Genomic DNA, 15,170 nt, shown 5'->3' with positions numbered 1-15,170 from the left:
TCTTATCTTTAGATTGTCTGGAAACTACATCCTCCAGGTCCTCATTCAATAAACCAATTCTATCTGTCATGGCTGTGTTGCTACTTCCTAATCTGGCATTAAAATCACCCACCACAATGAGAGGTATCTGTGGGTATTCTTCCATAATTTTCCCAAACTGTGTATCTAACAGTACCCAGATTTTACTCCCAGAGTTCCTACAACTTGCGGGTGGAATGTAAACATTAACATATACTAAACTGAAGATCCCAGGGCTACATAGGTAAACTACTTGAAAATAAGGAGAAACTGTTGTAAGTTCTTCTACTACCACATTTAAGCTGGTTGAAACACATAATGCCAATCCTCCCTTACTCCTGCCTTTATTTTTATCTCTAATAGCAGGTTGAGAATAGGAAGCAAACCCCTGTAAGGAGTTTTCTTTGGTCCATGTTTCTTGAAGGGAAATTATATGGAATGGTTTGATATAATCTACAAAACTATTATCAACGAGTTTATTAAACCAGCCTGCTATATTCCAGGATATAAATTTAATAATCTTATTCCTGGCATCTTTGACACTCAATTCATTTCAGTGACCATATTGTAACCAATGCCTACTTCCAAAGTGTTGTCTGCCCCCCCCCCCCAATTACCATCATGTCCCCTATTCCAAAAATGCTGCTGTGCCTCTGGGCAGTAGAAACCATGTTAAGCTTTGCATCACTATTCCAAACTGGGCCATCATTCCTTCTAGCATATATAGTTCACTGAAATGCAACATCCAGGTGAGCAAAAGGCTCGTATTTTCTCCTTAGGGTAAATATCAGCCCTACTGAATCTTGATAAAAACTGACACAATCCACCTGAAATACCTCCTGGGACACCTTTATTGAAGTGGATGGGACTTCCACAGGAGTCCTATTGAAATGTGGTGGAACTTTCTTTCAACAATTGTAACCCATGCAGGAGAGGGGGAGTGTTTCACTTTCTACCTGCTAGAGCGCCTGTTAGGAAGTCCATGTTGTGCTTCTGAACCATTGAGCATGACTTGGGGGGGGAGGCAATTTGTGCAGTGCATACATTGCAGTGTTCTTGTCATGGACCAGAACCCTGGACCTTTGTCCTCAGAGGAGGCTCCAGAGTTAACAGTTCAGTTAGAGGATTCAGTCACAGAAAGGTATCACAAGGCCTCCATCTCCCTAGGACCTTATTCTCCAGAAAGATCCCAGGAGTGGGCTCCCCTGTGTCCAGTGGACTCAGGCTATGGGGACATTCATATGCCACAGCTATTCCCACATCATTGTAACCTAAGGTTGTTAAAATAGTCCAGCCCCCTTTAAGAGACAAAGCCTCAGTCAGTGCAGAGGTGGAGCCATCCAGCCTAAATGCACTGACTGAGGCTTTGTCTCTTAAAGGGGGCTGGACTATTTTAACAACCTTAGGAGCCTCTTGTTGGCGCAACATACAGGCAACTCTATCTGGCCTTCGGCCTCACTTGAACCTAGGGCTGTCGTGGGCACCTGACTGGGTCCAGGAATTCGTCAGGCTCCCCCTGCTTGTGACCCCCAGACTGCACTTGTTCGCCCCCTGCTCGTGCCTGCTTGTGCTCTCTAGGACTCATCACAATCCCATTCGGTGAGGGATTATACCTCTAATATTGTGTTTAATATTTAGCTTTCCCAGCTCCAAACTGCACATATTTAAATATGTGCATTTTTCTAACTTCCTGTTTTACGTAGAAATCAAAGGCGCAAAAATGATGGGTGCTCACTGAACGGGGTTGCGGTGAGCCCGGGGAACTCGCCGAGCTTGTGGGTGGCCCAAGCACAGGTCCAGGGGGGTGCAAGCAGGGGCACTGCTTCGGCAAGTGCCGGGAGAAACCAAGCTAGGGTGAGTTCTTACATCCCTACTTGAACCTTTCTGTAGTGCTGATCTCTTCCTATCATGCTTCAGTGTAAAACCTGACCTGACCCCTGCTAAAGATCTGACCCATTGCAGAACCCTGCAACCTAGGCTACAGCACAGAGTACTGACAAAACCCATGGACTGAAATGGTACAGCTAAAAAGCACACCAACACAGATGCCTAAGTGGTGGAATCCTTGAGTCAGTTTCCAGACACTATTATGAACTGGATATGGGTTAATAAACTGGAACTGAAGCCAGACAAGATGGCTGCAGACATAATTTATTTCCTGGTCATCTTAGTTCCTAACACAAAGCACTATACATAATGCATAGATTTTCCCAATTTGGTCAACCTATTGTTTATTGTTCAATAGCAATGAAAGTGGCAGTGCATATGGCACTGAATTCAACCTAGCAAAACAGCAGGAGACTAAAAGATCAAATGTAGATATACTAAGTCTTTAATGAACTCAGTCATGTTACTTGTTTTGGGCACACACATGTTGTTCTAGGACAGAGTCACTTTGGGGGCAAAAGCACCTTATTTTGTTTTAATGGAGGACTCAGTAAAAATGAGATGTGGTAAATGCATTTGGTTATCTTTGATCACTTTTCTGGTTTAATTTATGCAGCCTCTTAGTGAATTAAAAAAAACAATTAACCTGATTCTGGAGGGATTTCATTTGTAAAAGCTTTAGGACTAAATTGATTTTTGCTTTCTTTAAATAGTTGAGCACAAATGAGAAGGTGCTTTTTAAGAAGGCAGTTTTATTTTATTTTGAGGATAAAATAAATCATTGCTAATGCTTGACTTATTTCTATGGAATCTTTTCTTAATGAGATCAGTCTTTAATTCAATAAAAAAAATACTGTTGAAATGCCTCATTTATTCCTTCCCATTTGGATAACAGGCAAAGGCACATTTGGTAGTTTTTCAGTTACACAGCAGTAAATAACTCAGGAAAATAGCCTTGGCATTAAATCTAACAAAACTTTTATCAGAGCTGCTTAGCATGATTTGGCTTAAGAGGACAATTACAAGTGTGGTGATGGGGAAACCCCAAAGGGAGTTAAACCTGTAAATGTTGCCTATAAATAAGAATTATATAAAAAGGGCTATTTGTTTGCTATGAAAGCAGTTTACAAAACCGCCGCCACCGCCGCCACCACCAGGTAGGTCTGTCCCGGAGGGATTCCGCTGGGTGGCAGGGGGGAGGCCGTTCCGCCACGGACTCCGGGGGGGGGATTCTAAAGAATCCGGCCTCACTGGAGTCCATGGTGGAATTCTCTGACATCCCTAAATTTGAGGCACAGAGATATATAGAGATATATTTTCCATGTTTAGTGCTTTATTGTGTGTGTATTGTATGGTACTGTATAGTATGAAGGGCAGTCTGAGCATTTTTTTTGCAGTGTTAGCATTTTTTCTGTCACATGCATGTGGACTGGACAGCTGTTGTGCATATCAATTGCATCCACACACCTGCAGCAGTTACAGATAGGTGTCACCCTTCAAATGAATCAATATACATATATTCTCCTGCCTTTGGGGACAACATGAAGTACCACCCAGTCATTCTACTTTACCTGGTTATTCACTCTGTTGACCTGACCCATAAATTCTGACTACCAACTATATTCCCTTTTTGTTTTCTTTGTTGCTGTCATCCTTTCTCTTTCTTTTCAGTCTGCTCTTCTTATCCTTCATGAGAACATGAACTGAACAACTATAAAGCAGCATTGTCTCAATAGAAAAATGCTTCTACTTTAAATTTTCTGAATTGATTTCATAGCAAACAAATAGCCCTTTTTATATAAATCTTACTTATAGGCAACATTTACAGGCTTAACTCCCTTTGGGGTTTCCCCATCACCACACTTGTAATTGTCCTTTTAAGCCAAGTCATGCTAAGCAGCTCTGATAAAAGTTTCGTAAACATAGCCTATCACGGCTAAAGCAGGGACGCAAATGGTGTAGGGGACTCCATTTGTGTCCCTGCTGTAGCCGTGATAGGCTACGTAAATATTTACATAGCCTATCACAGGCTAGCGTAGGGATGCAAATGGCGTCCCCTATGCAGGACGCCATTTGCATCCGCAGCAGCCCGGCAGTGGGTGGAGGCTCTGCTGTGGATCGGCCCGGCCGGCAGCTCCATGGACTGGCCATGGAGCAGAGCCGGCCAGGCAGGATTCTGGGGGGGAGGAACAGATCGCCTCCCCCCCCGTCAAGGATTCCAGGGGGAGGAATGGATCACCTCCTCCCACTTGTGGATCCCAGCGGAGCCAGGTAAGTGGGGTTTCGTATACCCCTACTCAAATTCAGAGCCCGTGTGGGGTAGTGGTGAGAGTGTTGGACTGGGAGCTGGGAGATCCGGGTTCTAGGCCCCACTCGGCCATGGAAGCTCACTGGGTGACTTTGGGCCAGTCACAGACTCTCAGCCCAACCTACCTCACAGGGATGTTGTTGTGAGGATAACATGGAGAGGAGGAGGATAATGTAAGCTGCCTTGGGTTCCTTGCAAGAGGGAAAAAAGGCGGTGTATAAATGCAATAAAGAAAGGAATTTGATAACCTTGGTCAGTTACAGTTCCTGTCCCCCAAGTGGAGTCCATAAGGAAGGAAATTCTGATTGTCTATGGGTACCAAACACCTGACCGGCTTTTGTGTTTTATCTATATAGCAGTGGAGGCTGGTGGCTCCAATGTCAGTGGGGCAGTGAATCCACTCGAGGTTTCAGTCAGAACCAACCAGAGGGGAAACAACCTTAGATTTAATCTTAAATGGTGTCGCCCAGGACCTAGTATGAGATATAAATGTTGCTGGACCACTTGGAAACAGTGATCACATATTTAATATATATTTAAAGTGGAAAATTGCCCAGGAAGTCCAACACAGTCACATTTGACTTCAAAAGAGGAAACTTCTCTAAAATAAGGGAACCGGTGAAAAGGAAGTTAAAAGGGGGAGTCAAGAGGATTAAATCCCTTCAGAATGCTTGGAGATTACTCAAAACCACAATAATAGAAGCCCAGCTAAAATGTATACCACAAGTTAGGAAAGGTAGCACCAAGTCCAAGAAGTCACCGACATGGTTAACAAGCAGTGTTGAGGGAGCTATTAGAGAAAAGAGAGCTTTCTTCAGAAAATGGAAGTCTTGCCCAAGTGAGGAAAACAAAAGGGAGTACAGGCTTGCACAAAGGCGATGAAAGCAGACAATAAGAGATGCAAAAAAGCATTTTGAAGATCATATCGCTAACAACAACAAGGCCAACAATAAAAAATTCTTTAAATATATCATAAGCCCAAAACCAGCTAGGGAGGCAGTTGGACCACTGGATGACAATGGAGGTAAAGGAGTAGTGAAGGAGGACAAGGAGATTGCAGAAAAGCTGAATGAATTCTTTTCATCTGTTTTCACGGTGCAGAAGATATAGGACAGATACCTGTGCCTTTGATGTTTTCAGGGAGTCTGAGAAACTGAAGCAAATAGTGGAGACAAAAGAAGAAGTTCTCAACCCTTATTGATAAATTGAAAGCAAATAAATCACAGGGCCCAGATGGTATCCATCTTAGAGTTCTCAAAGAACTCAAATATGAAAATGCTGATCTTCTAACCAAAATATGCAACATGTTCCTAAGATCAGCCTCTGTACAAGAGGACTGGAAGATGGCCAATGTAACAACAATTTCAAAAAAGGGACCCAGGGGGGATCGAGGAAATTACAGGCCAGTTAGCTTAATGTCTGTTCTGGGTTGAAGCATAATTAAAGATAAATTTAGTAAGCACATAGAAGGACAAGCCCTGATGAAAAAGAATCAACACAGCTTCAGCAAAGGTAAGTCCTGTCTCACTTACATTTTAGAGTTCTTTGAGAGTGTCAGTGAGCATGTAGACAGGGGTGATCCAGTAGACATTGTTTACTTGGACTTCCAAAAGGCTTTTGACAAAGTCCCTCACCAAAGACTCCTGAGCAAACTCAGCAGTCATGGAGTAAGAGGACAGGTCCTCTTATGGATCAGTAACTGGTTAAAGAACAGAAAGCAGAGAGTAGGAATAAATGGTAAATTCTCCCAATGGAGGGAAGTATATAGTGGGGTCCCGTCCCACAAGGATCTGTATTAATAGACGAATGCTTTCCAACCTGTCCATAAATCATCTGGAATTAGGAGTGAGCAGTGAAGTGGCCAAGTTTGTGGATGACACCAAATTATTTAGGGTGGTTAAAACAAAAAGGGATTGTGAAGAGCTCCAAAAGGATCTCTCGAAACTGGGAGAAAGGGCATCTAAATGGCAAATGCAGTTCAGCGTAAACAAATGTAAAGTGATGCATATTAGGGCAAAAAAATCCCAACTTCAAGTATAGCTAGCCTGATGGGATCTGAGCTAGTGGTGAGGGATGTCAGAGAAATTCTCTCGAAAGTGAAGTGGGCTCGAAAACAGTCACTTTCGGTTCGCCGAACCCTTTCCCGAGACGAGGCGCCCAGGTCTACCCGAACGTGAGCTCACGCAACACTTTTTTTTTTTTAATCTGCCGAAAGTTTTACGAAGGTATTTACGAAGGCAACTTCGCAAATTAGGACGAAAGATGGCGAAAGGGATTTCACGAAACTATTTAATAAACATGCAGTTTCCTTTCCTGCTACGACGCGGCTTTCTTTTGCTGGGAGGGACGGGGTCACGAAGTGCACGTAGCCTGCCTGCCCTGAGGCTGAGCTGCATAGCCTCATCTTTTGTTTTCTACTTTTATTGTATGTGTGAGGTCAGGTTCAGGTCAGGTGAGGTCACCTGAGCGAGATCCCTCCAGGCCACCCCCCCCACCCCACCAGGAAGATAATTGAGGGGAGGGAACTCATCGACCATTTATCCCCTGGATTCCCGCCTTTAGTTCACATAGGACGGCGTTCATGCAGCAGCCTCACTTGCTCCAAGCTAGACTCCAGAGTCCAGAGACAGACTAGAACAGGCGCCGCTGCTGCTCTGTCCCAGCTGCTGCAACTTTCTTTCTCTGCATCCCCGCGTTCTACGGCACTGCAGTCCAACCTTTTTTCTTTTTTCTTTATTACAGTGAAGGTATGTTTGCTTTACCTGAATGTGCCCTTACGCTTAGTGATTTTGGGGTTAGATGGAGGAGCAGGGGGAACTGGGGGGGAAGGCATCCTGCAAGGACTCCATCCCCCATCCTCCTGGGCTTCCCAGGATTCACCCATGTGCCTGCCTGCCTATGTATTTCTTTCTGGGGCGGGGGGAGGGGGGAACTGGAAGGCCTCCATCCATCTCCCATCCTCCTGGGCTTCCCAGGATTCACCCATGTGCCTGCCTGCCTATGTATTTCTTTCTGGGGAGGGGGGAGCTGGAAGGATTCCATCCCCCATCCTCCTGGGCTTTCAAGGATTCACCCATGTGCCTGCCTGCCTATGTATTTCTTTCTGGAGCGGGGGGAGGGGGGAGCTGGAAGGCCTCCATCCATCCCCCATCCTCCTGGGCATGGATGGGCCACATCCTCCATCCTGGGCTTTTCAGCCTAGTCTGCTGTACAATATGCCCCTGTTTAGTTAGCACTGAATGGCTGGATTGGAGGGTAACTACTTCTACACTGTACTATATCTGCGATTAGGCTGTTCACATGATTTCAGCTTTGCCACATGCATTTATGTCTCCTTCTGCCCAGAGACATGAACATGGAGAAAAGAGGAACCCGTGGTCAATCCGGCACTCAAAAGAGGCGTGGACGCCCGGCAAGAACGTACACCGCTGAGGTTGCATTTCAGCGGTATTTTAATAATGAGATGGAAGTGGAGGAAGCCCAAGGTGTGACCAGCAGCGACAGCGGCCCCAGCCCCAGCCCACCCCACACCCGTAAGCAGCGCACACCACCAATTTCCGCTACAGAAAGTGACACAGGCACAACCGGCCACAACTCCAGAGGAAGAGGAAGAAAGTTCTTGGATGGTGAGCGGAAGGGCAGTGTCTCCAAACCCAAAGTGGACGAAAATGTTCCCAAGGAGACTCTGCAGCGGCGGGATGAAAGTCAAGATATCTACCTCATTCCAAAGGATGAATCTGGTAAGACTCTGTCACCACAGGTGCTTGTGAATATCTGGATACAAACAAATGTCTTTGAATATTTGAATAGTCCCTACATTAGCCTTCTGCAACCTGCAGCCTTCCAGATGTTTTGGGCTACAACTCCCAGCATTATTGACCATTGGTCATGCCGGCTTGGCCTGATGGGAGTTGAAGTCCAAAACCTTTGGAGGGGAGCATTTGGGGAAGGGATCTTCTTCTTCAACACAACAAAACATACACGACTGTTTTACATTCATTCATATTCATTGCTGTGAACATATTTCATATTATTTAAATGTTACATGGTGCTCCAGTACGAAAGAAAACCCCAAGTCTTTAAAAGAACTGCAATACTTTCTCAAACGATACACCTTTTCGGTGGGAAAACACTTCAGTGTTTTGTGCTCGCTTGTTTCCAAAGCCATTCATCATAGTTTGCTGTCTTGTTTGGGCTTGATCTCTTTTAACTGGAGCTGCAATGTGAATTGATTAAGCAATTACATTTCCGAGGATGGTTTTTAAAATGTTGCAGAAATCTGAGTCAGAGACTTATTTAGTCCCTTTAGTCTGACCCCCGATATGGCTACTACAAAAAGAGGGCCTGACTAATCAGTCACTGCTCCTGGGGGACCACAAATGCACCCTTGAAAAAGGCAGTGGGATTCGCCAAGTATGTGCTCAGGTCAGGACCAGCCCTATCGTTAGGGAGCCTTGCAGCTCCTCAGCCAGCTTGTTGTCCTCTGGTGTGGTGGAAGAGGCTTTCCCATTGTCACTGTTCAAGTAAGATTCAGCTATCACCCTATGTAGGATGGAGGGGTGCCATTTTACCCTTTGCCTCAGGAAGCAAAACGCGTTGGGCCAGCCCTGTGGGGGATGAGTCCCACACAATGGTATAATAGAGCTGATGAAAGGAGTGGACCTTGCAAGGTAGGCAGATATCTCCTCCCCCATGCTTTTCATGTTTTCACCAGTGAGGACACGTTTAGATAACTCTTGTTGAGTTTCCCAGTCTGTACAGTACCTTTTTTTTGCACCTAATGTGTTTTCTCAGTGCTCGGTAGTGCAGGGGTAGCTTACAACTGCACCTTGTGTCATGTGGATTGATTGCGAGTCCTCCAAGCTATGTTTCATAGATTGCTACAACAACACAGTTTTATTTGCTTGGCTATTACTCATGTGTAAAAGTCGCATTTCTCATGAAACTCTGCTTCTATGTATTTTGAATCTTTACAGAGACGCCCACAACCGTCCTCCCTGCATCCGACAGCGGAAGTGGGACAGGTGAACCAGGTCCACAGCTGCCTGCTGATGATCACCTTGTGGGCGGCGGCTCAGGTGATTTTGAAAAAAAATGCCAGAGGACTTAGCGTCATCAGTGCTCCGGACAGCGAAGATGATGAGGAGCTCTTCTATATCAATGATGTCCCTGCTGAGACTGGGTCTGACTCTGTTCTCCACTTCCACCCTTCTGCGTTCTGCGGGACCAATCCCAAACCTCAGGAACAAACGTCCCCTGCCAAGCACTGGTCAGCACCATCAACAACACCATCAACAACACCATCCACAGATGAGTGGAAACATGCAGCTCCAGATGCCACCTCATCTGGAACCGAAGGCCCCCTTCCCCAAAGAAGAAATGGTGGTGGCAGGGTGAGCTCCTATGTGTGGCGCTTCTTCAAATATGCAGAGAACGACCGCTATGTCATGATGTGCAATATTTGTCGAAGCCGTGTGCAGCTAGGAAAAGAAGGGGGCTGTCCACGAGTGGGCACGTCTGCCATGAGGCAACACATGGAGGTGCATCATCCGCTTCTTGTGCCCAAAGATAGCGACGGGAAGCCACAACCATCCAAAAAGAACAGTACCACCTTTGCCTCATCTTCCAAAGACCTCACGCAAAGTGGTCTGGGTGGGAAGGGCACAGAAGGCAGCTTTGCTAAGAGGCAGGTCTCACTGGAGAAATGCCTTGCGCTGACACAGAAATTACCCTCTGACAGCGCCCAGGCACGACTGTGGAATCACCTCCTGACAGTGGCCATTGCAGCACATGTGCTTCCCTTCTCCCTGGTGGAAGATGAAGACTTTTTGACCTTACTTAAGAGCATCTGCCCTCGGTGGGATGTCCCCTCTCGTCACTACATTAGTGGCGTAGCCATTCCAGCCCTGGCTTCTGCAATCAGATGGGTGCTCCAACAGGATTTGAAATGTGCAGTTGGAGGAAGTGTACATTTAACGAGTGACACATGGACAAGTAACCAAACAAAGTCTTATCTGTGTGTCACCGCGCACTGGGTATCCATCAGTGCGAGCAGCCGACTGAGTCGTAGAACAGCGACATTGTACCTCACAATGCTCTCTGGGACACACACAGCGGAAAACGTCAGCAGCAGCATCAGTGGTGTTGTTCAGTCCTGGTTGGCCCCCTTAAATCTTACAGTGGGCTGTGTAGCAACAGACAATGCCTCAAACTACCTAAAAGCAGCCTGCATTGCATGGCTAAACCACGTTCCGTGCGTTGCACACTGCTTGAACCTTGTGGTGCGTTCTGGATTGAGCAACGCCTCCCCCAAAATTGGCAAGCTACTTAAGGTGGCCCGATCCATTTGCACCCACTTCCGGCAGTCCTGCTCAGCAATGGAGGCAATCGGCGCCATCCAACGTAGCCGTGGCCTTCCAGAACACAAATTCATTTTGGATGTGTCCACACGCTGGAACAGCACATTGCATATGCTTCAGAGACTCTGTGAGCAGAGACCAGCTATAAATGACTACATCACTGAGAAGCAACACCACTCCAAATTTTTTGTCACACCACATCAGTGGCTCTGGATGCAAGACCTGGAGGACATTTTAAAAATTTTCGATGAATGCACAGCGGTACTGAGTGCAGACTATGCCACACTGGGCCAAGTGCTACCTGTGCTAAGGATCATAGAGGGGGTGCTGAGAAAACGCCATTCTGAGATTTGTGAGCGCACCAGTGCTGGAGGCAGGGAATTATTCCCCAATCCTGTAGTTAGGCTTGCAGAATTCCTTCTTCAGGAGCTGGGCACCAACAAACACATAACTTCAATCAGGGGGGACATGAAATACGTTGCTGCTGCGTTCCTTGAACCACGGTTCAGGGATAGCTCAACAAGTGCGGAGCCTCCAAACGACAACCCTGACTTCCAAAGTTTAAAAAAAAATTTGACTGAGGAAGTCATGGAGTGCTTCCAGAGAGATGTGCTGGATGAGAAGGAGCTGGGTGAGGCTAGTAGGACTGCTACCTCCCCTGAAGACAATATCTGCAGCAGTAGCACCATCACCAGCAGGAGGGGCAATGATGACGCCACAGCAGCTGCACCACCAACAGAGTCAGACACAGGGGCATCTTGTCTCAAGTTCAGCTTTTACTCCTCAATGGCAGTGGAGCTTGGTGTAAGTGGGCGCAGGCGGGGGGAATGTGCCAAAGCAGCCAGGAAAGCATCAGCCTATGATGTGGCTGTCTGGGAACTTGAAGGTTATTCAAGAGAGAGTTTCTCGGGAACACAGATCAGCCCAGAGAGTGATCCTCTCCTATACTGGGATACAAAACGTGGCATTTGGCCACATCTGACCAAAGTCGCCATTTGGCATCTATCTTGCCCTCCCTCGAGTGTGGCCTCTGAAAGGCTTTTCTCCACCACAGGCAACATTGTCACCGCCCACCGAAGCAGACTCACGCCACAACATGTCTCCACCCTCGCCTTCACACGCTCCAACAGGGGATGGATTCCCAAGGAGCACCTCCCCCCAGCTGTCAGCAGCAGAGTAGAGCAGTCATCGAGTGACAAGGAGGAACCCTGGGATGATGACACTGCTGCTAATGTGAGCCAGAGTTCTGAGGGACAATGAGGCAGAATGATACAACTTGTGAGTGGTCACACTGAGGTGTCCCTCAGAACTTTGTCCAAACCTGCAGTCCCTGTCTGGCCTGGGCAGAGCCCAAAGCACTGGCGATATGTGGCGGAGCTTAATAATACCTCACATGCAGAATCCAGTTGCGCTACCCGACTGTGTGTGGCGGACTATGCAACAGCGTACATCCCTACTACACACACACACACACACAGAGTTCTCTATGCGGATGTACTCCGCTATCGACTGTATATGTGTATCTTTACCCCTCTGAATGTTAGTTTGATTCTGATTCCCCAAATGTATGTATAGTTCTATTTCTCTTGATGTTGATGTATGCTTTTAATTCATTTAAAATTCTTTCATAAATCACGGAATTGCTTTCAAAGACCTTGTTGTGGTCTCTCCCTGGACTCCCTCAGCTTTTGGGTTTTCCTAAGGACCGAGAGCTCTATGTGAAAAGATCCCTCTGGTATGCGTCCAGTTTACATGTATGTGATATGCACCTACACGTAAAACAAAGCATACTTCATAGAATCGTACAGCCACAGAATCATGGGGTTGGAAGGGGCCTACAAAGCCATCGAGTCCAACCCCCTGCTCAATGCAGGTGTCCAAGTCAGAGCATCCCTGGCAGATGGCTGTCCAGCTTCGTCTTGAATGCACTCATTCATAACATCAGGGATGCGGACTGTCCATCTCCCTATGAGGGAAGCTGTTCTTGTTTGGCTGGGATTCTGGGGAGCCATTCTTGTTGCGGTTAACAGTAAGCAAACACAGAGATCATTGTGTACAATGATCTAGATTTAAGAAATTATATCTGTGGACTTGAACCAAGGTATTGTAACCTATTTTTTAGAAAGAACTTTATATACAAACAGAACAGATCAAGACAAAACACAGAAACAATTCAACAATTCAAAAACAATGTTGGGCTGGCTGGCTGTGGCTGCAGGCCTCAGCTCGTAGGAAGAGGATGGCTTTCCCGCTCCAGGGCCTCCACCCTCCTTCGAAGGTCGTCACCTGTGTGTAGAAAGAAAGAGAAGAATAAAGCACAATGGTAATATGCATCTTGCAGGCAGAGTTGTTAGCTCAGGTCAGGTGCCATTCTGTAGTACTACTTACAGGTCCTCCTGAGCATCCGGACGTCTCTTATCAGACGCGTCAGGATCACAAGAGGAGGGGCTTCATCTGTGGAAGAAGGGTGGCCTTCCTCCACAGATGCTGCTCCTCTTGCTGCTGGCTCTTCCTCTTCCTCCTCCTCCTCCTCTTCCTCCTCCTCCTCCTCCTCTGTCCTCTCCCTCTCCATGGCCCTCAGTGCCTCCTCCACCAGCAAGGCACGATGCGCAGCTGTGGGATGTCACAGTAACAGAATGAATGCCTTTATATATGTGGTGAGTGAACAAAACCACAGTCACTGATCTGTCTGTCACCATCCCCACTACCATAAGGACCACTGATTCTGTCCTCCCACCACAAGGTCTAATGATGAGGGGATAATTAGGGAGGCAGATTATACAGTACTGACAGTTTTGGTGTGATGGGGACTGTTGGACTTCTGTAAACATGCACAGGATTGCACTTCTAGTCACCCCACTTCTACATTTGCAATGCCATGGTATCTGTTCATTCTAGTGATGCATTGCATAAATGCCACCTTTTTTCCTAGCGCAAGGAACCCAAGGCGGCTCACATTAGTCTCTTCCTCTCCATTTAATGCTCACAACAACAACACTGAGGTAGGCTGGGGCTTTCTGACTGGGCCAAAGTCACCCAGCGAGCTTCCATGGCTGAGTGGACTATACCCAGATCTCCAAGGTCTCAGATGAACACTTGCTCATGAGTTGACTGGAGTGCCAATGTCTTGGTAGAAAGTGGGGTGGGTGGGGTGCAAAAATTCAGCAATCACTACATGAAGAAGGAAGACGACACCAAGAGGCTGGCCCTGTTACTGCTGGGCTGGTGCCAGTCCCCCTGTGTGCACTGCAGAGACCGGCAGCAGCAGCATTTCCCTGGAAATGGACAGTGTGTCAGTGTGTAATATGAGTTGTAGTAGCCAGGCCCGCATAATCCTATGCATGTGGTTGTACAGGGAAAAACAACGCAGTTCCCAGCATCCCTTCTTCAACCAGCCAAAGTGGCTGGAAGATGATGGGACCTTTTTCTGTCCAAGTTCAGCAAGCATAGGATTGCAGGCTAAAAATGTCAGGATTTGTTTGTTTCTCCATGAGAGAGACCACAAAGAGATAGCTTCATTTTCGGTACACATCCTTGTCTTCATATTTAGTTGAGCTTGATGATGGGATAACTATAACTTACCAGGCATATACCTCTGCAAAAATGGGGGCTGGCCTGCTTGGACCCACACTCTGCGGATGCGCCAGTAGTAGGCGGGGGGGTTGGACAGCGGTGCCCTCCGCTCGGCAGCAGCAATCCCCTCTCTGACGAAGGACTGCTTGAGCGCCTTCCATTTGGACCTCAATTGTCCAACTGTGCGATAGTGGCCTGCTCGCTCCATCCTCCTCTTTATCTGGGCCCAATAAAGTTCATTGCGGCAGGAGGAGCTGCCAAACAGCACTGCCACCGCCTCATTGCGCTTAATGTTGCTGAGGAGGGCCTTGGTCTCCTCGTGGTCCCACCTCCTGCCACGCACTGGTGCAGCCATTTTTCAATTTGCACACAAACAAACACACACACCAAGACAGCCACGTGCACAACCACCACTTAACTACACACACACAGACCAAACCATACAAAAACACCACAATGCACAACTACACACACACACACAGACCAGACAAAACCACAACAATGAACAAACAATAGAGGAAATCCAATAATAAGCAAGCACCACCACTAACACACCACCACTACCACGACAGAACTCCACCCACAAATCCCCACGCAGACGCAAGCGCAAATGCAGACGACATTCAGGAAGTTATCAGGAAGTTGACGACAGATTTTGCGGAAGCAGAGCTGCAGCTTTGCAGAGCTGCAGAGTTTTTTTTTTATTGTGACTGTGTGAGGCGGTTAGGTTAACAACAAGACCAGTAAACGTGAGGATCATTAAGCACAAATACACAGAAATTAATAAAATCCCTGTCCCTGTCCCTGTCCGAGAAAAGAAGACAGCGGGGGAGCGCACAGAAGGTGGGAAAGTGGGAAACATATTTCGGGCAGCAACGAAAAATACGTAAATAATTACGAGAATAGTGGAAAAGTTCTGGCCAAGGCAATCCACCTTCTGAAAGTACAGCGGAAGCAATGGGGGGATTCCCCCCTACGGAGGAAATCACAACGTAATATTTACAATTACAATATTTTACAATAAG

The 15,170-nt window shown here is 46.9% G+C and overlaps 1 protein-coding gene and 1 long non-coding RNA gene across 2 annotated transcripts in view; one reads left to right on the top strand and one right to left on the bottom strand.

Moving 5' to 3' along the window:
- The first annotated feature begins 7,558 nt into the window (after window positions 1–7,558).
- Window positions 7,559–12,220, top strand: LOC146349686 (zinc finger BED domain-containing protein 4-like). Its single transcript, XM_084843274.1, has 2 exons — window positions 7,559–7,953; window positions 9,190–12,220. The coding sequence occupies exons 1-2, from the start codon at window positions 7,837–7,839 to the stop codon at window positions 11,830–11,832; spliced, it is 2,760 nt and encodes a 919-aa protein (XP_084699400.1). The 5' UTR covers window positions 7,559–7,836; the 3' UTR covers window positions 11,833–12,220.
- Window positions 12,221–12,744: 524 nt separating this feature from the next.
- The window catches only part of LOC146349682 (uncharacterized), a 455,574-nt gene continuing 453,148 nt past the window's right edge, over window positions 12,745–15,170 (bottom strand). Inside the window, exons 2-3 of the long non-coding RNA XR_014789054.1 lie at window positions 12,961–13,185; window positions 12,745–12,858 (exon numbers count right to left, since the gene is read on the bottom strand). This is a non-coding gene — a long non-coding RNA (uncharacterized LOC146349682). The remainder of the gene's footprint in view (window positions 12,859–12,960; window positions 13,186–15,170) is intronic.

The sequence above is a fragment of the Heloderma suspectum genome, chromosome 3 (genome assembly GCF_057233095.1).
Source record: "Heloderma suspectum isolate Gila_16-S chromosome 3, 16-S_ref, whole genome shotgun sequence".
In the NCBI taxonomy this organism is placed as follows: Eukaryota; Metazoa; Chordata; class Lepidosauria; order Squamata; family Helodermatidae; genus Heloderma; species Heloderma suspectum.
Note: the sequence above shows the minus strand (reverse complement) of the source record. Positions and strands in the feature narration are given on the sequence as shown.

Coding starts and splice junctions, on each gene's coding strand:
- LOC146349686 (XM_084843274.1), top strand. CDS start 7,837: ATGGTGAGCGGAAGGGCAGTGTCTCCAAACCCAAAGTGGACGAAAATG. Junction 7,954..9,189: donor CATTCCAAAGGATGAATCTG/GTAAGACTCTGT, acceptor GAATCTTTACAG/AGACGCCCACAACCGTCCTC.